The sequence below is a fragment of the Rhinoraja longicauda genome, chromosome 3 (assembly GCF_053455715.1).
Source record: "Rhinoraja longicauda isolate Sanriku21f chromosome 3, sRhiLon1.1, whole genome shotgun sequence".
Lineage (NCBI taxonomy): Eukaryota > Metazoa > Chordata > Chondrichthyes > Rajiformes > Arhynchobatidae > Rhinoraja > Rhinoraja longicauda.
The window spans coordinates 73,159,897-73,185,055 of record NC_135955.1 but is presented as its reverse complement, the minus strand read 5'-3'; the positions used below and the strand labels follow the sequence as shown (position 1 = coordinate 73,185,055).

The 25,159-nt window shown below is 42.0% G+C and overlaps 2 protein-coding genes across 4 annotated transcripts in view; one reads left to right on the top strand and one right to left on the bottom strand.

The window, feature by feature from the left end:
- Window positions 1-25,159, top strand: part of LOC144592089 (calcium and integrin-binding protein 1-like) — a 116,553-nt gene that overhangs the window by 27,569 nt on the left and 63,825 nt on the right. The gene's annotated exons all lie outside the window — the stretch shown is intronic.
- On the bottom strand, window positions 1,267-9,653 carry pdzph1 (PDZ and pleckstrin homology domains 1). The gene is made up of 5 exons (XM_078397030.1): window positions 9,594-9,653; window positions 9,391-9,433; window positions 7,903-8,089; window positions 3,999-4,134; window positions 1,267-1,333 (listed from the first exon to the last, which is right to left on the bottom strand). The coding sequence occupies exons 2-5, from the start codon at window positions 9,418-9,420 to the stop codon at window positions 1,318-1,320; spliced, it is 369 nt and encodes a 122-aa protein (XP_078253156.1). The 5' UTR covers window positions 9,421-9,433; window positions 9,594-9,653; the 3' UTR covers window positions 1,267-1,317.

The window sequence follows — 25,159 nt, the reverse complement described above, 5'->3', positions numbered from 1 at the left end:
TCTTCCACTTTCCTCTGGGTCCCTTTCAGAATGGCAGGCAGTGACTAGTGGGGTACCGCAAGGCTCGGTGCTGGCACAGCAGCTGTTTACAATATACATTAATGACTTGGATGAAGGGAGTAAAAGTAATATTAGCAAATTTGCAGATGACACAAAGCTGGGTGGCAGTGTGAACTGTAAGGAAGATGCTATGAGGTTGCAGGGTGACTTGGACAGGTTGTGTCCAAGGTTGTGTCCGCATGCATGGCAGATGCAGTTTAAAGTGGATAAATGTGAGGTTATCCACTTTGGTGGTAAGAATAGGAAGGCAGATTATTATGTGAATGGTGTCAAATTAGGAAAAGGTTAAGCACAACGAGATCTGGGTGTCCTAGTGCATCAGTCACTGAAAGGAAGCATGCAGATACAGCAGGCAGTGAAGAAAGCAGAGAGAGAGAGAGAGAGCTTGGACCATGGTGTGTCTTAATGCAGTTACGAGACTCGAATACAAAGGGGCGTGGGACCTGTTATTTTGTTCTTATTGATAGTTGATAGTTCTATGTTTTACTTGTATTTTGCTTTAATAAATAGTTATTTGTGCTCTTCACCTTGTGCTTTCTCCATTCTGAATCCTTGAACCTCCCTTGATAACAATGCCACCTCTGACACGATCATTCACACCATCATCCATGTTGTCTTGCATTCTAAAACTTCCCTGGTCTGTTTCGAGTTTTGTGGCACTCTGCCTTTCCCAAGTCATAATGGAAGAAAAGGCCTACTTTTTTGGTCAAGGACCAGCTGTTGTCACTTGATCACCTCTTTGCATCTGAGTTACAGCAGCGTTGCAGCCATGTTGCATGCTGACCAGCGTCGCAGCTTGTGCAGAACAGCGCCCCTACCACATTGTGTCAAATGCACAGAAATCTCCACTGGCTGCGTGCATACTTGAAGAAGTTGATTGCACTTTGTCAATAATTTTAGATTTAAATTTAATGCTTAACACAGTTTTGTATTGAGTTTTCAGGCTATTGTTTTTATTGAGGTAAACCTTGAATCATTTTCTCGCACTGAGGAACCCAGCGCTGATTATCTGTTAACCTTTATGTTCTTTTACTTTCAAAGGTACATCCAATGGCTGAAGTGCGCTCAATCTGACCGGCTCCTTATGCTTGTGTCCTCGGCTTTTCCTACAGTTGCACTTACTATTCACAACCCTGTGTCATCCATTGACTGCAGGCCCCTCTCTCACGTGTGGCACTTGGTGTCAAACAGATCTGAAGGCCCGTCTCTCAGGCTGCCTGATTCTCTTATGATAGTTTGCTGCAGTCAAAGGCTTTTCTAATTGTTTTTAAATCTGATTAGAGATATTTAAAAAAAACAGTTGAAGTCGATTTCAATAATTAAAAAACTCAAAACGTTATTAAAATTAAAAAAATAATAACAATAAATTTACTTAACACATCTAAGTGATAGAAATTAATTGAAAACATTAACATGAAGTAAAAAATGTTTTTACTGCATATCATTTAAATCCTGGTAGATACCCAATTGAAAAGAATGGATCATGTTTCATATGACTGAAGTAAATCGCAGGAGGCAGATGTACTTCACACCTGGCCCCTCACCTCAACATGTCTGGATTCCACTCCTAGACACAATGCTGACCTGCACAGTGTAGGGGATCTGATCACACCTAATCCCCAGCTCATTCCTGACCTGCACATGGCAATATGTGGGCGCAGAATTTGGAAACACACAATACAGCTGGCTGGTAGTTCGCTTCAGAGCCAAGGGCTAGCATGAAGTATGAACTAACCTCATTATAATGCATGGCTTTATTGCTATTGGTTGCAGCTAGGAAGAACTTACACTTATAACGTGTAATAAAAAGGAACTGCAGATGCAGATTTACACCAAAGATAGAAGCAAAATGCTGGAGAAACAGCATGTCAGGCAATATCTCTGGTAAAAATGGATAGGGGACATTTTGGGTTGGGACTGCAGACTGAAGAAGGGTCTCAACCCAAAACTGTCAATTTTCTCCACCAATGCTGCCAGACCCACTGAGTTACTCCAGCATTTTGTGTATAGCTTGCTCTTACTTTGTCCTTGCTGCAGCAAAAACATGCTCTTTAGCAAATAATACAGCTGCTGCTGTATTTGTCAGCCATGCTTTGTTGTGACAGGAGTTGGAGAATGGTAGTGTTTATTTGGAATTAGGAGTGTCTGATGCTAGGCTACACCACAGCACCCATATCTCACAACATTGGAGCCGAATCCTTAATCCAGAATATTAGAGCTTCTATAAATTCTAGGCTATTTGGAATGGAGTCCTTAAGAAAAACATCAACTTGCACTTTGCCACTGAAATAAACACTAATTTAACAGAAATAAAACGTCTTTGGACTAGTGCCAATTTCAGGATGTTAGTTTCACACTGGTATGGTCATTTAGCTTTTAATGTAGACCAATCTCTTCAAGTATTAATAGATTTAGGGCGGCATGGTGGCGCAGCGGTAGAGTTGCTGCCTTACAGTGAATGCAACGCCGGAGAATCAGGTTCGATCCTGACTACAGGCGCCGTCTGTACGGAGTTTGTACGTTCTCCCCGTGACCTGCATGGGTTTTCTCCGAGATCTTCGGTTTCCTCCCACACTCCAAAGACGTACAGGTATGTAGGTTAATCGACTGGGAAAATGTTAAAAAAATTGTCCCTAGTGTGTGTAGGATAGTGTTAATGTGCGGGGATCGCTGGGCGGCGCGGACTCGGTGGGCCGAAGGGCCTGTTTCCGCGCTGTATCTCTAAATTCCCTTCAGATCTGCCAATATTTCACTCTTTTGGAGTATTACATGAACCTACTACCCTCCCCCATAAATGGAATCCAAGGCAATCATCTGTTAGAATAGGTGAGAAAAGGTGAGAAAAATAATGTGCAGAATCTTCACACATTATTTTGTGATTTGCAGCTAGATTACATTAAATCTTTCACTGATGGAGAGATGGGAAAATAATTGTTGTATGGCAATATAAATTATTCAGCGTTTTGCTTCCTGTTTGCACGTTTGTACTTATTTATGATTGTGCTTATGTATGGTAGGATTTTACTGAATTGCATGCAAAATAAAGAATTTTGCTGTGCCTTGGTACATGTGACATTAAAGAACCATTGAACCACTACAGAGGCACTGGAGGAATGCATATTCACTTTAACATTGCCACAACACAGATCAGATTGTAGTTCTTGAAAGAATGAGTGAGCTTTGTCTAGAATTTAATGCAAAAAAAAAGGTGTATTCACTTAAGATTGATGAGGATTCACAAGCATAAGAAATCAATTTTATCTAGGACATTCAGCTGCTCGAATATATTTGCCATTCCATTAAATCATGTTGAATCTTTATCATAATTCTTTCTACTTGCCTTAATTCCATTACCCTTAACACCCTTCTCTAACAAAAGTCTATCTTGGTTTTGACGTTTGCCACGATCTAGTCTCTGTTGCCTTCATGTACATTTAATGGTGAAAGATTGATGTTCGTCTTCACATCCGGGTCTCCTCAGGAGGGTTTGTTATGAAGTCATGGATGGCCTGATGTAATGGCAGCCACTTGCTTATAGATGCTTTTAGTGCCATAATCCAGCTGGAGAGAAAAGGGTCAAATAATAGTTTTCTATCTCTTTATTTCTGCAGTAGCATCTATTTCTCAGTAGCAGGCTGTTAAAGGTAATGGGCCCTTCTGAAAAAAACCCTCACTCTGCAGATCACACACATAATGCTGGAATTATTTGAACACCACTGCTGCATCATTAATTCGAGCAAAGTTCACACTGCTTCAGTCATCTATCAAGTTCATTGGAGATTGCTAATCAAATGATCTAATGAAGCGTCCTAAAGCAATGATGATTTTCATAAAGCTTTTAATGATCTGATAAAAGTGGCACAGGATAAAACACTACCGTTAAATCGATGGTCTACGTTCCATGGTAACAGATTGCAAATGAGGTATACTCCACTTACCGCTTGTTGTCAGCTGCATTATCTGCACACAGATAGAAGGTTTTAAACTCTTCAGAAGGTGGTTTAGCTTCGATTATTGTCCGCTTCGATCCAAAGCTCTGTTCGCTGACTGTGTAGCCCTGCAGATAAATCCCACCTGTGGGTAAAGATCAAACATACGTTACTACAACAGTACTGATTCTATGGGGAACTTCATAAACTATTACATGACAGCCCCAAAAAATTATTGTTATGTCCTGGTAGCATCATCCATGGATAAATTAGTATTGAGCACATCGGGGTCAGAAGGTTATGGGAGATAGTCCCATTAGGCACAATGATCTAAGATTCTATGTTTACTCAGACATAGAAAGTGGGAGGAGGAGTTGGCTTTTGGATGAGTTATTAAACAGGCTTTTTGTCTACTTTCCCACAGTGACACCAATTCCAAGGCTCACCAGCACAGATTTTGCTCTTTGTTGCGAATTCAGTTCCCTAATACACTAATAAAAAGGTGATAAGAGTGGACATTCTTTGTTATCACAGAGCCAGTATTAAGATGTTCAGTTTTCTCACTGTGAGATTAGAAATTATACACAAAAGTTATTTGGTGTGGTTGTGCTGGGTCTTCGTGGGATCGGAACACTGTTGCTCTCTGCCTTGCCACAGGGTTCTCACCATTCACATCAGATGCAGTTTCTAAGGATATTTCTAAAGATCTTTTGTGGATAAATTGCACAATTCCTAATCAATGGATGTGAAGTGCGGTAGAGCTGGAGTCAGCTTCGATAAATCTTGAAGCATGAAAAGTATGGATGAAGGTTTCAGTAGCAGACACCAAAGATAGACACAAAATGCTGGAGTAACTCAGCGGGACAAACAGCATCTCTGGAGAGAAGGAATAGGTGACGTTTCAGGTTGAGATCCTTCTTCAGATGGAAGGGTCTCGACTGAAACGTCACCCATTCCTTCTCTCCAGAGATGCTGCTTGTCCTGCTGAGTTACTCCAGCATTTTGTGTCTATCTTTGGTGTAAACCTGCATCTTGCAGTTCCTGCCTACACACAAGGTTTCAGCAGTAGATAGGCTGAGTTGGGCTTCATAGGGTGGTGGCAATACATGATCTTAGAGGTAAACTGTAAGTGGTTCAGTTTCACTATTGGGAGTGATTGATTTATAAACTGGGAAATGGGTTTTGCGGTAAAGTGATGAAACCTGGCTCCAGTGTTAATAATATTTAATTCATATTCAGCCAATATAGGACAAGCATTTAGACACAGCAGAAGGCATATGATATGATGGTAGGATGGAATAGTTTAAATCGGAAACATGAAGAAACTGATAGTGTTTTCAGATGAATGAGTGATGAGGCAAGCATTCTCACTTGAATTGCCAAGACAAAGAAAGGCAAGGACCAAGTGCTGGTAAAAGGGTTTAGTATAGATGAAGGGTAATTGATGGCTGGCATGGTGGCAAGAAATAGGAGGAGTTAAGAATATACCATTAGGGACATGTGCACAGAAAGCAGATACCTGTCTAGATTTGATGCCATTGCCTAAGGTTGAGGCAATCTGCAATTTAGTCTGGCAAATTATATTCAATAAAGAAGCCTGAGATGATATCCATTTAAAGCTTGTTTACAAATACACACTTTGAGGTGTAACATTGAGAACTAGTTCTCTTGGCAGAGTGCCCAATAATTAGGGGCATGAACAAAAGGCAAAAGTTGTGCAGATAAGAGGAGTTTAGCAAAAATATCTCTGTGAAAGATGGTGGTCTGGAACACACCCCCTGAGAGGAGTGGTGGGGGTAAAAGACCATGTCTCACAGTTGAAATGTGAAGGCTCAAAGCTGAGATAATATGTAGTTTAGCCCCATCCTTGGCCAGCTTTGTGACATTAATTTCTATGATTCAGCGATTATTCCATGAGTGATTGTCTTTGCAGCGTGGGTAATTGCTGTTGTTATCTCTCACAGTCAAATGTATAATTTTGAATAAAGAAAAGAATCCAGAACTATTAACAGAAGCAACAATTTGTGTAAATGGTTAGAAGTTGGCAATTGTGCTTCAGTAGCAATCTTGTTTAGTATCTCTAAAATAACAAATCTTAGGATTGGGAACACACTGGATTTTGTACCTTCACTAAATTAAAATTAAATATGGTTCTTTTGAATCTTCCACATCATGAATATTTTGGTTTACATGGAGGAGTTTTTATTTGATGGGTATATTGTTGGTTATATTTAATTTTGTTTTGCTATAGTTCTTTTCAGTTGCCTCCTATGCCACATCATTGATTTTCTCTTAGTTTTATTCTTGCAGTCAACTGTTCACCAATGATGCAGATTAATTCTGCCATACTTCTTTCTATATCTGTCCAGGTTAATATAAAGTAGTGGAGCTCTTTCCTCATTTGATTGTTTAGTTTAGTTTATAGTTTAGAGATATAGCGTGGAAATAGGTCGTTTGGCCCACCGAGTCCACACTGACAAGCGATCCTTGCACATTAACACTATCCTACACGTACACCCATTCGGGACAATTTATAATTTAACCAAGTCAATTAACCTACAAACCTGTACATCTTTGGAATGAGGGAGGAAACTGGGGTTCCCTGGGAAAACCTACGCAGGTCACGGGAAGAACGTACAAACTCCGTGCAGTCAAGCACCTGTAGTCAGGATTGAACCCGTGTCTCTGGCGCTGTAAGGCAGCAACTCTACTGCTGCGCCACTGTGCCACTGTATAATGTTATATAATGCCTATTTATTCAATTTCTTACCATCATCTTTTGTTACCGTGCAATGACGGATTGATTGACGTCTTGCACTTGACTGGGACTTTAGTTTTGACAATGACTATTCTACTTTTTACCACTGTTATAGAATTAATCCAGAAAACAAAGGATCCATTTAATCAAAAGGTCAAACTCATCCAAGGTAATAGAAATTTTAAGACAAAAATTAAATGTCCAATACTGACAAGCATTCCCTGCTTTTGAAAGTTTGAAGACTAAACAGAATCAAAAGACAAATGCAGCAGTTGGTGATTGGCTTTTAAACCTCCAGGTTTGAGACTTTAATTAACAGTTGTTTGGAGGCACCCAGCTGAGTACACAAACTCATCTGAATACACAGATATTGGAAATGCTAAAATGTGGATTTTGGAACCACCGACAACCATAAAAATACACGGAAGGAATTAAATAAAGTGACATTTATTTTCCTTAGCAACAGATTAACCTTTGGTTGCCTTGAGCTGATACAATTTCTTCCTGTACATTAGATTGGTGAACGGCACTGAATCACACAACTTGATAACAAGAGTACATGAACTGTTCTTTTAATACTTTTGCATCAAGATATGTTTCATTTGTATAAAGAATCAGAATAGATAGTGAGACGTATCTATTGGAAACAAAAACTACTAATGATGGCCCTTATTACTTTTGCGGAGAATGTTATAAACATGCAACAAGAGAATTCCTAACACAGTTTAAAAACATTTTTAGTTTAGGTTAGTTTAGTTTAGAGATACAGTGCGGAAACAGGCCCTTCGGCCCACCAAGTCCGCACTGACCAACAATCCCCACACACACTAGGGACAATTTACACATACACCAAACCAATTAACCTACAAACCTGTGCGGCTTTGGAATGTGGGAGGAAACTGAAGATCTCGGAGAAAACCCACGCAATCACGGGGAGAACCTACAAACTCTGTACAGACAGCATCTATAGATTAGATCGAACCCAGGTCTCCAGCACTGCAAGCACTGTAATGCAGCAACTCTACCGCTGCGCTACCGTGCCACCGTACCACCATTTTAGTGGTTACCAGATCGTGTCCCATTGTACAACATGGGATGGAAAATGAACATCTCAAATGTTTTCCTGTAACATCCACATCCCCCAATATTGCTCACCAAGTGCAAGAGTAGAGCGGATGCCAGCATAGAAATAGAGACAGGCATCCTTCAGCACACAGTAATGCTGAGCCCACACCGTTTTGTTCTTGTCCACCTGATAAAGGAGGCCAAGACATTCTGGGCTCTTGATAGCCAGTGGTGGAAGGTTGGCATTGTGGTGGGTCACATCTACCCAGACATGAGTCTGAAAAGAAGGGATTTCCTTGTTAATGCAATTGTATTTACTAATGTTACAAACCTTAGCACTTCCATCATCTCTACTAGAATTGGCAACCCCTGACTACAGAATCAAAGAGGAATCTCCAGGGGACACCAGCCAGTAATGGAGACCCCAAAAATCTGAAATTTGTGATTTTTGCCTTTTCTTTTAAAAATTCTATTTATTAGTTGTACAACATTGAAGATGGAAAGATAAAGCTGATTGATCAGCAGTCACAATCAATCTGTTCGGGAGGCAGAGGTATGTGATTTGGGGTGAAAGCGTAGATGCACGAGAATGGGCCACAGTTAGAAATATAATACTGTAGTTCAAATGGGAAGTCACCAGAAATGCAACACTGGTCCATACTTATCCTGGGCAGCTGCCTATATGGCATAAATGACATTAACCTTTTGGTATTATCAACATATTAAACACGCTGATACTTTGCGAAGTTTAGTGCTGATCTGATTGAAGCTATCCAAGTATGAATTAAGTTTCGCAAAAGGACACAGTAGAGTAACTCAGCAGGTCAGGCAGCATCCCTGGAGAACTTGGATAAATGATGTTTTCGGGTCGAGACCCTTCATTAGATTGGAATTAAGTTTCATATTTTAATTCACTGTTGTTCTGGTTTTTGTTGCTGATACACAGGGTGAAAATCTGTCCAGCAAGTGGTATGAATCGCTTTAATCATTGGCTCATACTGATGATGAGAGATTACCAGTAATTGGACTCTTTCCGATAATTTATCTAAACCCTCTGTATGGCTGTTAAATTCCAACAACACAATCTCATTTTCTATATGAAGACAAAGAACTGTAGATGCTGGAACCTTAAGCAAAACACAAAGTGCAGCGGGTCAGGCAGCATCTGTGGAGAGAATGGACAGATGATGTTTCAGCAAAACATGCTTAACTCAGGTAAAATAACATTGGAGGAATGCTACGGGTCATTGAGGAAGTAGTTGAGGCAGATACTATAACAACATTTAGGACATTTGGACCGGTTAATGGATAGGGAAAGTTTGGAGGGATGTGGGCCAAATCTGGGCAGGTAGGATTAGTGTAGATGGGACATCTTGGTCAAAATGAGCAAGTTGGGCCAAAGGGCCTGTTTCTGTGCTGTATTATTCTAAAAACTAGAAAAAGAATGGAGGCTCCGCATATTGGAAAATCAACACAAGTCAAATAAGAGGAAGAAGCCAAACAACTTATAGAAGACAAAAGGTTTAATTTGCTCAGAGACAGTTAGAACGGACAATGTTTTAGCTCTAATTCTCATACCTGGTGAACCGGATGTATCGCTCGCTCCATAGCTTCTAGCCACCTGTAGGTAGTAGGAAATAAAGAGGTGCACTTTCATTTAAGAGTAGAAAGAAAAGATAAGTCAATGTCCATGAATTTGAGAAAATAGTTTATACTTCAATATCACACTCTACTGGAAATCACATTACTAATGTGTGTTTTGCTCCTCGGTATGTACATACCTCTGCTATAGAAACCACATTGAAAGGGAGATTTCAAAACAACAGAGTTTTCTGGTTAACTAGTAAATGTAAACATTATTTAGACAATTCATTGACAGGCAGCATCATTATACAATAAACCATAGTCCTGGAATAACACCACAGAATTTTTTGGTCTCTTTATCTAGCAAGGAATATGTTCATATTGGAAGCAGTTCAGAAGTGGATCACTGGATTATTTCCTGGAATGTGGAAACAATTAAGGAAGTTTGGGTCTATGCTGCTATATTCATTGGAGATTAGAACAATAACAGTGATCTAATTGAAACATTTAGGATTCTGAAAGGGTTTGACTGGTTAAATGCCGAGAAAATGTTTCCTCTCAGAGAGGGAATTAGGAAAAGGGTGCATGGTTTCCGAATAAAGGTTCACCATTTTAAGACGGACATGAGGAAGGATTTCTTCTCTGAGAATTCTTTGGAATTCCCTAACCCAGAGTGACGTGGATGCTGAATCATTAAATATATTCAAGGTGGGCAGATTCTGATCTACAGCCGAGGTCAAGGATTTTGTTGGAAAGCCAGGAAAGTGGAGGAAGCTGAGATCAGATCAACAATAATTGATTGAATGGGCTTGTATCATCATCATCTGCTGCTGCTGTTATTTCTCAGGTTGCCTTTGTGTTTGTATTTTTAATACACTTTTTATAATGAATGGGTTTTATGTTTTAATCTTAATTACCTCCATTGCAGTCTAAATTCAGTGTACAGCAGAAATTCTGTCGTCTTTTACCTTTTCATTTCCTGATTGGAAGTTGAGCAGAAGTTCAACATCCTGTTTCTTGACTGTAAAAAACATTTAAAGACAAATGGTTTCCCAAGGCTGTTGTCGACCCCAACTTCAGCCCCTTCTAGCCTCATCACGTCTAGTGGACGGCATCTGCCTTCATCCTAGTGTGAAAACATGATTAAGGAAAGATTAAATCCCAATTCAGTATCTCAGCATGGAAGTAGATCTGTTTACCTCCCACCACATTCTCTTTATTAATTTTCTTTCGCACTGAACAGATTTGTTCATGAGTAGCATTGGTTTCAGTTGATAGGTTTAGCGAGTGGTGGCAGAATGTAATGTAACTGAATATATAAGGACCTGTGCTGTTGGTGACAATGACTGGCCCTGGTCCCTCTGAGGCCTTTGACGTGATTGATTCACTGTACATCTCTGCCATTCCTTCGCTATTCCGAACTCCTGCATTCTATTGAGTGGGTTTAATATATATACATTTTAGTAACTTCAACTTTTTCCCTACAGCCGAGGATCCTCTTTTGTCTGTGTGCTCCTACAGCTTTTAAAGATCACCTGTAGTAGCAAGTCAGAAACATTAAATGTGAGTGTACGGTGCACCTCCAATAATGTTTGCAGCGTTAAATTTCATCTGCCATTCCTTTGTCCTCACTCGCAGTTGAACGTGATCCTGTTGTAACCTTAAACAACCTTCCTCACTCTCCACCACACCACCAGTTTTGGTGTCATCCGCTAACTTACTAATCGCGTCTCTTACATTCTCATTCAAATAGTTTCCCACAGCGTGGAAACAGCCCTTTCAGCCCACCTAGTCTACGCTGACCATTGTTCAACTGTTTACGCGAGTTCTGTTATCCCATTTTCTCATCCACTCCCTACACACAAGGGACAATTTACAGAGGCCAATTACTAACTCCAAAGACGTACAGGTATGTAGGTTAATTGGCTGGGTAAAATGTAAAAATTGTCCCTAGTGGGTGTAGGATAGTGTTAATGTACGGGGATCGCTGGGCGGCACGGACTTGGTGGGCCGAAAAGGCCTGTTTCCGGCTGTATATATATGATATGATGATATGATAACAGACCCACATGTCTTTGGGATGTGGGAGGAAACTGAAGCACCTGGAGGAACCCCACGTGGTCACAGGAAGAACATGCAAACTCCACTGAGACAGCACCCAAGGTCAGGATCAAATTTGTGCCTCTGGCGCTGTGAGGCAGCAGCTCTACTAGCTGCACCACCGTGCCTCTCTTTGGGTTAATAACTCAGTTAAACATTTGAACATTATATCATTTCTTCTCACCATTTTGTTCTTGTAATAGTAGAATAATCCATTGTGTTTTAAAACAAACCACCTCTTTCTCCAACCCTTCAGAAGTGCAGATTGGGTTCGTTTATACAGATATCCACGGCATGCTGGCCGCGGGGTATTTGGGCATCGGCTGATGTCTGACCCCACCACCAGAGTCAGAATGTCTGGACCTAGGAATTGTGATGTAAAAAAAGGCAATTAATCATACAACATTACTGTACTTTTAGCTTAGTTTAGTGATACAGCACGGAAACAGGCCCTTCGGCCCACCGTGTCCATGGCGACCAGTGATCCCTGCACATTAACACTATTCCACACACAGACAACAGACACAAACACAGGCACAGACACAGTCACAAGGACACACACACACACACACACACACACACACACACACACACACACACACACACACACACACACTTTTTCCAAAGCCATTAACTTACAAACCTACACATTTTTGGAATGTGGGAGGAAACCGGAGCATCCGGAGAACACCCATGCAGTCACACAGAGAACTAACATACAGCACCCATAGTCAGAATTGGATCCAGGTTTCTGGCGTTCGTCTAGGCAGAAACTCTAGCGCTGCGCCACCGTGCCACTGTTTTGAATGAGTGTGCAATACCTTGGATTTAGACAGGAGGTTTAATGTTCTACAGTAAATTTCCAGGTTTCACAAGAATGTGTTCTGGAAAAAAGGCTTTGGATGGTGTAGTCAGGTGTGGTAAGTCATACTCACCACTTGCCTGAGCGTGCAGCTTGCAATAGTATCCAGGGCATTCAACACCATGTAAACTCAGTCCGCCATTCTTAAAAGGGAACACAATAATCACTGCAGATCTTGAGGGCTATTTAGAACTCAGTCTGGCATGGGGGACATTGTAGATCTACTGACATAATTCAACCTTTCTTCTTTGTCCCTGGGTTTAAATCCGGGAGCCCACTGGGCAGCCAAAAGCATTGTGGAAATCTCTTCATGCAGCAGTTTGAGACAGCAGATCACCAAGGCCATACGGAAACGGAATAAATACTGGGCTGCAATGCTCATATTCTATAAAATGTCTAAATAGAAAAAATACTTGGAAAAGTGTGCGCTCCAAAATCTGGGATCATTCTAAGTACTCCCGATGAAACTGCAGACTGGTCTGAAACTGGACCTCCGATTTTGCCTCAATGCACTTTGAGTCTTGGCTTTGCACTCAGTTTTATGAAAAGCATGTGATGGCCCAGCCTACCTCAAAGGAACTGGCTTGAAGAGAATGTGACAAGCCCGTAAGTGGGGAATTTATATGTTGGGAGTCCATTTGCTCTGGATCTTCAGAGATCCAACAAATTCATAACTATGTGTAGGAAGGAACTGCAGATGCTGGTTTATCTTCATGGTGATTATCCCCATGCTTATATGGACCCACTTGAAGGTACGGGATGAGATTATGGTCTGAACCCCTGAGGATTTGCTCTGTAATTTCATTTCTTGCCTTAAGGTAGCCCCCTTTCTGAAGTAGTCACCTTCCTTTAAGGTTACATAGATACATAGAAAATAGCTGCAGGAGTACGCCATTTGGCCCTTCAAACCAGCACCGCTATTCAATGTGATCATGGCTGATCATCCACAATCAGTACCCCGTTCCTGCCTTCTTCCCATATCCCTTGATTCCGTGGCCCCGAAGAGCTCTATCTAACTCTCTTTTGAATGCATCCAGTGAATCGGCTTCCACTGCCTTCTGAGGCAGAGAATTCCACAAATTCAAAACTCTCTGGGTGAAAAAGTTTTCCTCATCTCACTTCTAAATGACCTACCCTTATTCTTAAACTATGGCCCCTGGTTCTGGACTCCCAAAACATCGGGAACATGTTTCCTGCATCTAGCGTGTCCAATCCCTTAATAATGTTATGTTTATATGAGATCACCTCTCATCCTTCTAAATTCCAGTGCATACAAGCCCAGTCATTCCATTCTTTCATCATATGACAGTCCCGCCATCCCGGCAATTAACCTTGTGAACCTACGCTGCACTTCCTCAATAGCAAGAATGTCCTTCCTTAAATTAGGTGACCAAAATTGCACACAATACTCCAGGTGTGGTCTCACCAGGGCCCTGTACAACTGCAGAAGGACCTCTTTGCTCCTATACTCAACTCCTCTCGTTATGAAGGCCAACATGCCATTAGCTTTCTTCACTGCCTGTTGTACCTGTATGCTTACTGTCAGTGACTGATGTACAAGCACACCCAGGTCTCATTGTACTTCCCCTTTTCCTAACCTGACACCATTCAGATAATAATCTGTCTTCCCATTCTTGCCACCAAAGTGGATAACCTCACACTTATCCACATTAAACTGCATCTGCCATGCATCTGCCCACTCACCCAGCCTGTCCAAATCACCTTGCATCCTCATAGCATCCTCTTCATAGTTCACAATGCCACCCAGCTGTGTGTCATTTTTTGCTAATGTTACTTTTAATTCCTTCATCTAAATCATTAATATATATTATGAATCGCTATGGTCCCAGCACCGAGCCTTGTGGTACCCCACTAGTCACTACCTGCCATTCTGAAAGGGAACCGTTAATTCCTGCTCTTTGTTTCCTGTCTGCCAACCAATTTTCTATCCATGTCAATACCCTACCACTCCAATACCATGTGCGCTCATTTTGCCCACTAATCTCCTGTGTGGGACCTTATTAAAGGCTTTCTGAAAGTCCAGATACACCATATCCACTGGCTCTCCCTTATCCATTTTACTCTGACATCCTCAAAAAATTCCAGCAAGCAAGATTTCCCCTTCGTATATCCATGCTGACTTGGACTTGGACCGATCCTGTTACTGCTATCCAAATGCGCCACTATTACATCTTTAATAATTGACTCCAGCATCTTCCCCACCACCGATGGCAGGCTAACTGGTCTATAATTCCCTGCTTTCTCTCTCCCTCCTTTCTTAAAAAGTGGGATAACATTAGGTACCCTCCAATCCACAGGAACTGAGCCAGAATCTATAGATTAACGGGAAGGTTGGGCTTTCCGACATTGGCCTTGCTGTCCTGATAGGGTGAAGTGCGCTAACATGCCTTGATAGGGTGAAGTGCACTAACATGCCTTGGCCTGGCATATTTGTGCAAACTGATGCTCTTCCTCATCCCATGAGCGAAGTCACGATCAATTGCAGAACACTGAGATTTGGCATCTCAGGACCTACACCCCAGAACGGTTAGCAGTGTTCGTGTATCCTTTACCAGTACCAATGAAATCATGAGAGGTAGAGTCATAGAGGGGAGATACATTTCCTCCCGGTGGATGCAACAAGGACTACAAACCATCATGGCTGCCAGCAAAAGACTACAAAACCCATAGTCAGCAGGGCTGCATGCCCTGCTGTCACTGATTGCTGCTGACACTGATTGCTGCCCAGCTGAACCAGATGAGCTGATTGCCTCAGTGAGAGAGCTAAAAGGGAAGAGAAGCAGTGTATTTAAAAAGAGAGACAACGACTGGAGCAGAGAGGGAGAGGAAGAGGGAGAGGGAGAGGGAGAGGGAGAGGAAGAGGAAGAGGAAGAGGAAGAGGAAGAGGAAGAGGAAGAGGAAGAGGAAGAGGAAGAGGAAGAGGAAGAGGAAGAGGAAGAGGAAGAGGAAGAGGAAGAGGAAGCAGTGTTTGAGTTATATTTTGTAAGAAGGCAGCAAGCTACAGTTTTGATTTAACTACCTGTTTTGGTTTTGTGTAACTGTCTGCAAACAATTAAGTTTACCTGTTTTTGGAAAAGACTAAATATAGGGAATTTAAGTTTGAAAACAAGAACTTTTCTGTCTTCATTTCCGGCACCCACACCTCCCAACCTTCAAGAGAAAGGCTCCTGACCTCTCAAGACATCACAACCATTACTGTAGAAAATTCAGCGCCTTCTGAAAAGATGTTGGGTTGGTCATCTGAGGCTGACCTTAGTTGTACATTTAATGCGTAACAGAATGCATTCTGAAATCATTAGTAGCATTGAGTTGCGACTGCAAATCAAAGCAAAGGTTGTGCCTGAAGCTCACTTTATTGATTGGGTGCATCACGGCTTGGTTCAGCAAACTCAATCATCCAGGAACAAAGGAGATTCCAGAGAGTGGTAGAAATTGCCTTGTCCATCACTGGTACTGACCTCCCCACATTGAAGAGATCAATAGGAGGTGCTACTTCAAAGGCAGCCATGATCATCACAGACCCACAGCATCCTGGCTGAGCTCTCACATTACCCCTATCATTGGGAAGAAGGGATAGGAGTCTGAAAATCATGAATCGCTTGTTCCCAAGGCTCGTGAACACTTCACAACACAAACCCCAATTACGAACTATACAGTGTCTTTGGTTGCACTAAGGATTTGGGAGATTTGTGCTCATAGTGGGATTATTAATGTATTATATGTTTGTTTATTGTATATTATCTATGTGTTTTGTGTTTCCAGGCGTGCTATGATGTTGCAAGTAAGAATTTCATTGTTCCGTTGTCGGTGACATGTAACAGTTAAACACTCTTGGCTCTTGACTCTTTCCATACCTTGACGAGCCAGGGTGGCTGCCTCAGAGTGAGGGATGCTGGTCACATCAGTGCCATTAACCACCAACACGACATCGCCAATCTGAAGTCCTGCTTCCTCAGCGGCACCATCTGAAATCAAGCCCAAATATCACAGCAAATTATTTTATAGTTTTCCAAGGACAATGTGCATCGCTTCTCTACAAACAGAAGTGCAATTACCCAAATGCTCAATAGAACATAGAACAGTACAACACAAGGACATGCCCTTCTGCCCACATGTCTGTGCTGAACACGATGCCAAGGCTATCTCTTATCTACCTGCACATAATCCATATCCCTCAATTCCCTGTGTATCCATATGCCTATCCAAAGGTCCCTTAATTGCCACTATCGTATCAAATTCATCCACCAGCCCTGGGAGCGCATCCAGGCACCCATCACCCTCTGTGTAAAAACGTTGCCCTGCACAACACCTTCAAATTTTGGCCCTCTCACCTTAAAGCTATGGCCTCTGGTATAGAACCTTTTCCAAGGATGGAAAAATCAGACTGTCTACGTGAAATACATGAAATAACGTAAGTAAATACCCAGTTTTTCTAAATTAAATCTTTTATGGTGACAAGAATAATAACAGGTTACCAGCATTCACCAATATAATGTCAAAAGAACTTGCTGCAACTTTGAAGAGGTGTACGGTTAAATATAGAAAAGCAAAAATCATTGTATCTCGAAAGCTGCAGTTGTGATGTCTGGGCTGATAAGCAGAAACTGCATAGAATCAATGAACTGGATGCTGCTCAATTCTCTGTGAGCTGCTCACCCACCATGCCCGGGTGTGTTTGCTAACTTACATTGGCTTCCCGTTAAGCATGGGCTTGTTTTTTAATAATTCTCAGTCCTGTTTTCAAATCCTTCCATAGCCCTCATTTCAATCCATCTCTATAATCCTTCTAAATCTATAACTGTCTGGGATTTCTGTGCTCATCCAATATTAGACTTTGATTGTCTCTGAATTTAATATCGTCCCCATTGGCAACTGTGCCTTTAGCAATTTTAGCCAAGAACTCAAAAATTCCCTTTAACTGTCTCTAACTATAACTTCTGGTTGTCTCTCCTAATGTAGCTTGGGATACACGTATGTGGCTTTTATGTAGCTTGGGATACATGTAGGGAGACACAAAATGCTGAAGTAACACAGTGTGACAGGCAGCATCTCTGGAGAGAAGGAATGGGTGACATTTTGAGTCGAAACCCTTCTTCGGACTGATCCTTTGGGATACATGTAGATGGCTTTTATGTAGCTTGGGGTAAAATTTTGTTTCATAATAGTCATGTGAAGTATCTTGGGTCGTTGTGTTACATGAAAGGTAGTGTATAATGCACACTGATGCATCCCTTCCTCAGCATCCTCTTGGCCAAGGTACAGTCCCTACAAAATAAGACTGAGGACTTAAGGGCAAGATTGCCTTCACAAAGGGACACTCTGTTTCACTGCGTAGTCACAGCTCTCCAGACCCGGCTCTCCAGCCCCTGGGGACTCGTCGTGGGGGGACTGCCATGAGGGAGGGGGCGGGGGGCGGGGGGGGGGGGGAAGAACAATGGGTGAACTCGCGTGGTGGGGGGGGGGTAATTTGTAACTTTGTAAGCACCCTTTATAGGCGACTATTTGCATACCTTGCCAGGCAAAGAATTTCACTGTGACTTGTCACATGTGACAATAAAGTATTCAATTCAATTAAATTCAATTCAATTCATGAACCGAGTGGTATCATTGGGAAAAGTGAGAGGAGGAGGCATTTGGCTCATGGTAAACTCTTCACGGTGCTTGGACGTGATGGCCTTGTTCAACCCCTGCTCCCCCTACCTGGAACATCTGGCAGTGAAGTGCCACCCCTTATACTTATCAAGGCAAATCACCTCCATGACCTTGACTATAGTCTACATCCTGCCCCAGTAGTATGTTCCAAAAAGAACCATCTGAGGGTTCGTTAACCAGAGGCCTTGCATCAAATAGGAGGTCAACAATCTCTCGTGGAGCAGCTCTGCAGCGTTCAAATCAGCCAAACCAAAGTCATACAAAAAGACAGTAAATCTCCAAAGGTCATTGAGAGCCACATCCAGACTAAAATGCTGGACGCTCAGTAGGTCATTTCCTGCAAGGTGAAATGAGTAGCTCAAGTGACAGTGATGAGCTTCATGCTTTCTAAGCTCCTTTTGAAAGGGAAAATAACAATGTACCTTCACAGACCCCCACAACCCCAATAACAATAGACAATAGGCGCAGGAGGAAGCCATTCGGCTCTTTGAGCCAGCACCGCCATTCAATGTGATCATGGCTGATCATTCTCAATCAGTACCCCGTTCCTGCCTTCTCCCCATACCCCCTGACTCCGCTATCCTTAAGAGCTCTACCTAGCTCTCTCTTGAATGCATTCAGAGAATTGGCCTCCACTGACTTCTGAGGCAGAGAATTCCACAGATTCACAACTCTCTGACTGAAACAGTTTTCCTCATCTCAGTTCTAAATGGCCTACCCCTTATTCTTAAACTGTGGCCCCTTGTTCTGACTTTGTGATCTCAATCTCCAAGGCTGACACCAGAAGATCCTTCATGAAGTGAACCCTTGGAAAACAGTCTCAAATGTTGCGCCGATGAATCCACTAGTGTTTTTAGTTTAGTTTAGAGATACAGGCCCTTCGGCCCACCGAGTCCGTGCCGACCAGCAATCCCTGCACACCAACACTACCCCGTACACAAGGGACAATTTACGCTTATACCAAGCCAATTAACCTACAAACCTGCACATCTTTGGAGTGTGGGAGGAAACCAAAGATCTCGGAGAAAACCCACGTGGTCATGGGGAGAACATACAAACTCCGTAAAGACAAGTGCCCGTAGTCAGGATTGAACCCGGGTCTCCGATGCCGTAAGCGCTGTAAGGCAGCAACTCTACCACTGTGCCACCGTGCCACCCAGGCATGGACATCTTCAAATTCTCATTACTACCATTAGAGGTCCCCACATGCTTTAAAATTACATCCATAATACCGATGCTGAAGAAGAGCAAGGTGGCCTGCCTCAATGTCTACCGGCCGGTGGCATTCATCTCTATTGTGATGAAGTGCTTCAAGAGGTTGGTTATATCACAAATCAACTCCTCCCTCAGTAATTTGTCTACCACCACAGCAGATCAAAAGTGGATGTGATCTCGGTGGCTCTCCACTCTCGCTGGACCACTTGGACAAAGGGAACACATATGTCAGGCTATTCTTCTTTGACTACAGCTTCGCGTTCAACACCATCATCCTTTCCAAACTAATTTTCCAATGCGGGAAACTGGGTCTCTATTCCTCCCTCTGCAACTAGGACCTCGGGTTCCTCATTTGCTGATATCAGTGAGTATGTAGAGCTGCTTGCTCAATCCACTGCTCTGCACTCTCCATACTTATGACTGTGCTGCCAGACACACCTCTAAGACCCATCTTTAAATTCGCCAATGATACCACTGTTTTTGGGATAAATAATGGGTAATGACGAGTCAGAGTACAGGAAGGAGATTGATGATCTGATTGAACATTGCCAGAACAACAATGTTGTTCTCAACATTAGCAAGACCAAGGAACTGATTGTTGACTTCAGGAAGGGCAAGCTGAGGGACCATGCATGTTGCCGAATACTCCATTGAAATTGTGCAAGTGTGCAGTAGAGAACAAAAAGACGGGTTGCCTCAAGGCCTAGTTTGGAAATTCAAACGCTCAGAAACATAGAAACATAGAAAATAGGTGCAGGAGTAGGCCATTCGGCCCTTCGAGCCTGCACCGCCATTCAATATGATCATGGCTGATCATCCTGCTCAGTAACCTGTACCTGCCTCTCTCCATACCCCCTGATCCCTTTAGCCACAAGGGCCACATCTAACTCCCTCTTAAATATAGCTAATGAACTGGCCTCAACTACCTTCTGTGGCAGAGAATTCCACAGACTCACCACTCTCGGTCCTAAAAAACTTCCCCCTTATCCTTAAGCTGTGACCCCTGGTTCTGGACTTCCCCAACATCGGGAACAATCTTCCCGCATCTAGCCTCTCCAACCCCTTAAGAATTTTATATGTTTCTATAAGATCCCCCCTCAGTCTTCTAAATTCCAGCGAGTATAAGCCTAGTCTATCCAATCTTTCTTCATATGAAAGTCCTGCCATCCCAGGGATCAATCTGGTGAACCTTCTGTGGTGAACACAGAAGTGTTGGAGGCTGCAGGTAAAGGACATTGCCCGCCCGCTCCATCATGGATACTGACCTCCAAACCACTGAAGTGATCTACAGGAAGCGCTGCCTCAAGAAAGCGGCGAATATCATCAAAGATCCACACCTCTTTGGCTGTGCTCTCTTCTCGCTGATACCATTATGAAGAAGGTAAAGGAGCCTGAAAAACCTTACCTCCATATTCAAGAACAGCTTTTGCCCATCAACCATAATGTACGTACCACCATGCACAACCCTAACCACAATCCTAGCTCAACCTAATGAACCACTATGAACTTTGCACCACTCTGGTAGCTTAACATATTTCAGCTTTTATACTATCTTGCTCTAGTTTACTTAGCATAACTGACAATATATTGTATATTTATTATTGTTTTTTGCATCTAATGTGCATGTGAAGCTGCAGCGAGTAAGAATTTAATTGATTCTGTTCACATCCAGTGCATATGATTCTTAACCAATGAGAACTCCATGGTTAAGTGTTGAGTACTATTTTTATTAATACCAACCACAAAATCTGTACCGTACTTAATGTTTTAAATTGATTTTACAACTTTGGAGCAATCGAGGATTAGATCAAGTGATATAAAAATACTGCATTACACTCCTAAAAGTAGCCCACACTGTATATATACCACCTTGAATTGTTTTCTCTTATTCCTTCTTTCCCTTTACACCACAAACAGTTCCACTGCTGAGACTGTCCCAAGGATTTGCATTTAAAAGCTCCTTTCTCTCTTTCCTGTTGGGGGTAGCTCATGCTCTATATATTTAACATTCTGTGATGGTTCCTCAGAGATTAAGGATGAATTGTGAAGCGCAATCCAACGTCCTTTGCAACTGGACCCTAACATCTAGTGCTAGCAGGAGCAAAATGCCCTGTTAGACTGATTGGAGCTATTACAGGGAGCAAGCAAGACAGGGATGGCTAGCTAATTATCTTTGGCATGGGTGAAGGAATAGAAGTATGAAATTGACCAACTGCTTTACACATTTCCCAACCTTCTTTGCCTGTGAAGTCCAATGAAAAGAAAATCAGGTAGGTTGTAAAACAGCTCACTCACCCACTGGCACCTATGAAGTGGCACCTGTGTGTGGGATTGTAGGTTAATTGGTCTCTTGAATTTAAAATCCAGTGTGACAATGACTTTATCCATAAATGTAAACACTTGGTGATCGAAACTTGAGAAACTTACTTGTATCGACTTCTGTGACTAGAATGGGTTTTGAAAACTGAATCCTAAATCCCCAGGGATAATCACCAGTTCCTTTGGCAATCTTCACCGTCCGTTCCCGAACTGTGGGACATGAATCAAAGAGTTACGTCATGTTTGTGGGACTGAAATGTGTAAGCAGCTGTAATTTGCAAAATTCTGAAAATGTCTTCAAGATATTATATAAGATCAACATGGGGGACAGGGATGGGGTGAGAGGGTAGTGTGGAGGAGTTGTGGTAGTTCATAACTTAGAAAATAGGGCAAATCAGAAGCAAACAGTGGAAAGGCATTTTGATGATCAAAGTTCAGTGAGATTTACAGGTTGCTTCAAAAAAATTAAAATTATTTTCACAGTTCTATGAGTTATTTTCACAGTTCTATGAGTTCTATGACAAGGGTCCTGACTAAATTATTTCACAACTTTGGAACAGGTGTGATCTTGATTTCTTGTTGGAACAATTGATATTGTATACAAAGCTACTTCCAACAAGTACAGAATGGTGGTAGATAGACATAAAAAGCTGGAGTAACTCAGCGGGTCAGGCTGCGTCTCTGGAGAAAAGGAATAGGTGACATTTCGGGTCGAGACCTTGCTTCACCCGAAACGTCACCAATTCATTTTCTCAAGAAATGCTGCCTGTCCCACTGCGTTACTCCAGCTTTTGTCTATCTTCAGTTTAAACCAACATCTGCAGTTCCTTCCTACACAAGTACAGAGTGGTATTGGATCAGATGTAATGGCTTTCTGGAGATAACAAGACAATGCTGAAACAAGGGTTAAAAATCAAAAAGCTAAAAATGAAATCTGAAATAAAGACAGGAGTGACAGGTCAGGATACATCAGTGGAAGAAGAAATAGAGTCAATGTTGCAGATCAAAATGCTGGAACAGGGAGGAAGAAACAAGTTTGTTTTAAATAGCAATGGCAGCCTCTCCCAAGTCACCTTTGAACTTTAGCATTAGTCCATGTTAGGGTAAAGACTGTGAAGCAGAGCAGTGTCATAGAGTGATACAGTGTGGAAACCGGCCCAACTTGCCCACACCGGCCAACATGTCCGAGCTACACTAATTACACCTGCCCGCATTTGGTCCATATCCCTCCAAATTTGTCCTATCCATGTACCTGTCTAACTGTTTCTTAAACGTTGGGATAGTCCCAGCCTCAACTACCTCCTCTGACAGTTTGTTCCATACACCCACCACCCTTTGTGTGAAAAAGTTACCCCTCAGATTCCTATTAAATATTTTCCCCTTAAACCTATGTCCTCTGGTCCTCAATTTACCTACTCTGGGCAAGAGGCTCTGTGCATCGATTCTGCTCATGATTTTATACACCTCTATAAGATCACGCCTTATCCTCCTGCGCTCCAAGGAATAGAGTCCCAGCTTACTCAACATCTCCCTATAGCTCAGACCCTCTAGTCCTGGCAACATCCTTGTAAATCTTCTCCGTACCCCTTCCAGCTTGACAACATCTTTCCAATAACCAATTTGGTGCTGGCAAAATGCAAACTGTACAGTAATAAGTGAATTATTGGTGAGTAAGTAACAGCTGATAGCATTGTCAATACCACCCTTTATTTCTGTGCAGAAGACTGAGTAAACTTTGAATGGTAATTTGTTAGATTAAATTTATCTTGCTACTGTGGATTGGCATAATTGGGCAATTTTCTACATTGTCAGGTAGATGCTAGTTTTAATGATATTGGAACAGCATGGTTCTTGAGAGCAAACTAGGGCAGGGCTTTCACAGTGAACTGCAGGGCCCAGCATAGTGTAGTAGAGCAGATGGATCTAATAGTACAGATACATACAGTAGTTCCTCGGAAGTAGCATACCAGATGGATAGGGGAGGAGGAAAACTTTTGGCACATTGGCCTTCATCAGTCAGGGAATTGAATATAGAAGTTGGGAAGTTATGTTACAGTTGCAAAAGTCATTAGTGAGGCCACACTTGGAGTATTGCATTCAGTTTTGGTCACCACACTACAGGAAAGATACTATTAGGCTGGAAAAGGATCAGATAAGATTCACGAAGATGTGGCCAGAACTGCGCTGTTCCCAGGCATTCAGCCAGAATGACACCTTTCACCACAACCCTCTGCCTTCTATGGGACATTGCATCCCAAAGTATTCTTTTAACTTGCTTTTAAAAGTTATGAAAAAATCTTTAGTGACAAGCTGATAAGAGATAACAAAGTTGTATGAATATATTTACTTGCTGCACGGTGAGCTCTCTTGCCAAGACTCCGGCGATTGTTCTCAGGGTTGCCTTCATCTCCGCTGAAGATCCAGGAAGTAGAATTATAAGTCTCGGTGTAAATGCCTCTTTGTTCATTCTCAGCACGCACTTGGGCCAGGTCCATGGAACGCGTTTCTTCTGAGTTCACTGCATAAGGCAGAGGAAGAGCAGAAGCAGGGTTTTAAATAATCAAAAATACTGGTAAATCATTTTCCAATGTTTGAAACCACACTTTATTTGAAGACAAAAATAAATGTATTGATCCAAGGCAACTTAACAAAAATAAAAAAAGGAGTTCAGTTCCTCCGAGAGAATACAATGCAGCTTTTCCGAGCTATGCATACATCTTCCTTCCAAACGATAGCAGGTTGCGCTCTATGGGATCAGTACGTGAAACTCAAAGACATTGAAGACGAAGAATGAAACTACAAAGACGCTGGAGAATTTAAATTATTTGTGTTACTATTTCCAACATATTCATATAAAGCAACACACTTCCTACCAATTGTTCACTATTTCTATATTCTTCTGCATAACCTGAACTGCTAAACATACCTTACTTTTGTTTAGAATTTAATTTAGAGTTACAGCATGGAAACAGAAACTTTGGCCCATCAAATCCATTCCGACCATATATCGCACATTCACCTTAATTCTATGTTATCCTATTTTCTCATCCTTTACGTACTGGGAGCAATTTACAATTTACTTTATCATTTTCACTTGTTTCAATGTTTTTAAGAGTTCAGGCCCTGTCCCAGTTCGGCGATTGTTTAGGCGACTACAGGCAACTAAGCTGTCGCCTCAGGGAGGCCGGGGTGTCGTGGGCATGGTCGTGAGTAGTCTCCAAAGAGTCGTAGAGTTTTTCTGGTCATCGCTGGATTTTGTGAAGGCTTGAAATTTTCAGCGACTGTTGGTTTGATGCTAATGAGCGTAGCTTGACATCTCCTGACGTTTGTGCTGTCGTAGGTTGTCGCCAGCTTGTCGCCTGGTGAAGTAGGTTGTCGCCAGGTTGTCACCAGGTGATTAAGGTTGTCGCCGGTGCTGACTTCGGCGAATTCCAAGTGTGGACTTGATCTGATCATCCATCAGTGTAATGTGTAATGTGTAATGTTGTATGATTTTGCACTTGTATCCTGTTTAAAGTTTGAATTTTAAAGTTTGAAGTTTGAAGTTTATTGAAATTTATTGAAGTTTATTACAATATTTTTGTATGCACTAAA

Excerpts from the sequence above, each read along its gene's own strand:
- pdzph1 (XM_078397030.1), bottom strand. The coding sequence starts at position 9,420 with ATGGAGCGAGCGATACATCCGGTTCACCAG. Across the intron at positions 8,090-9,390 it reads CGATACATCCGGTTCACCAG|ACTCATGTCTGGGTAGATGT; the intron begins GTATGAGAATTA and ends CCTTCTTTTCAG. Across the intron at positions 4,135-7,902 it reads CCGCTCTACTCTTGCACTTG|GTGGGATTTATCTGCAGGGC; the intron begins GTGAGCAATATT and ends CTTTACCCACAG.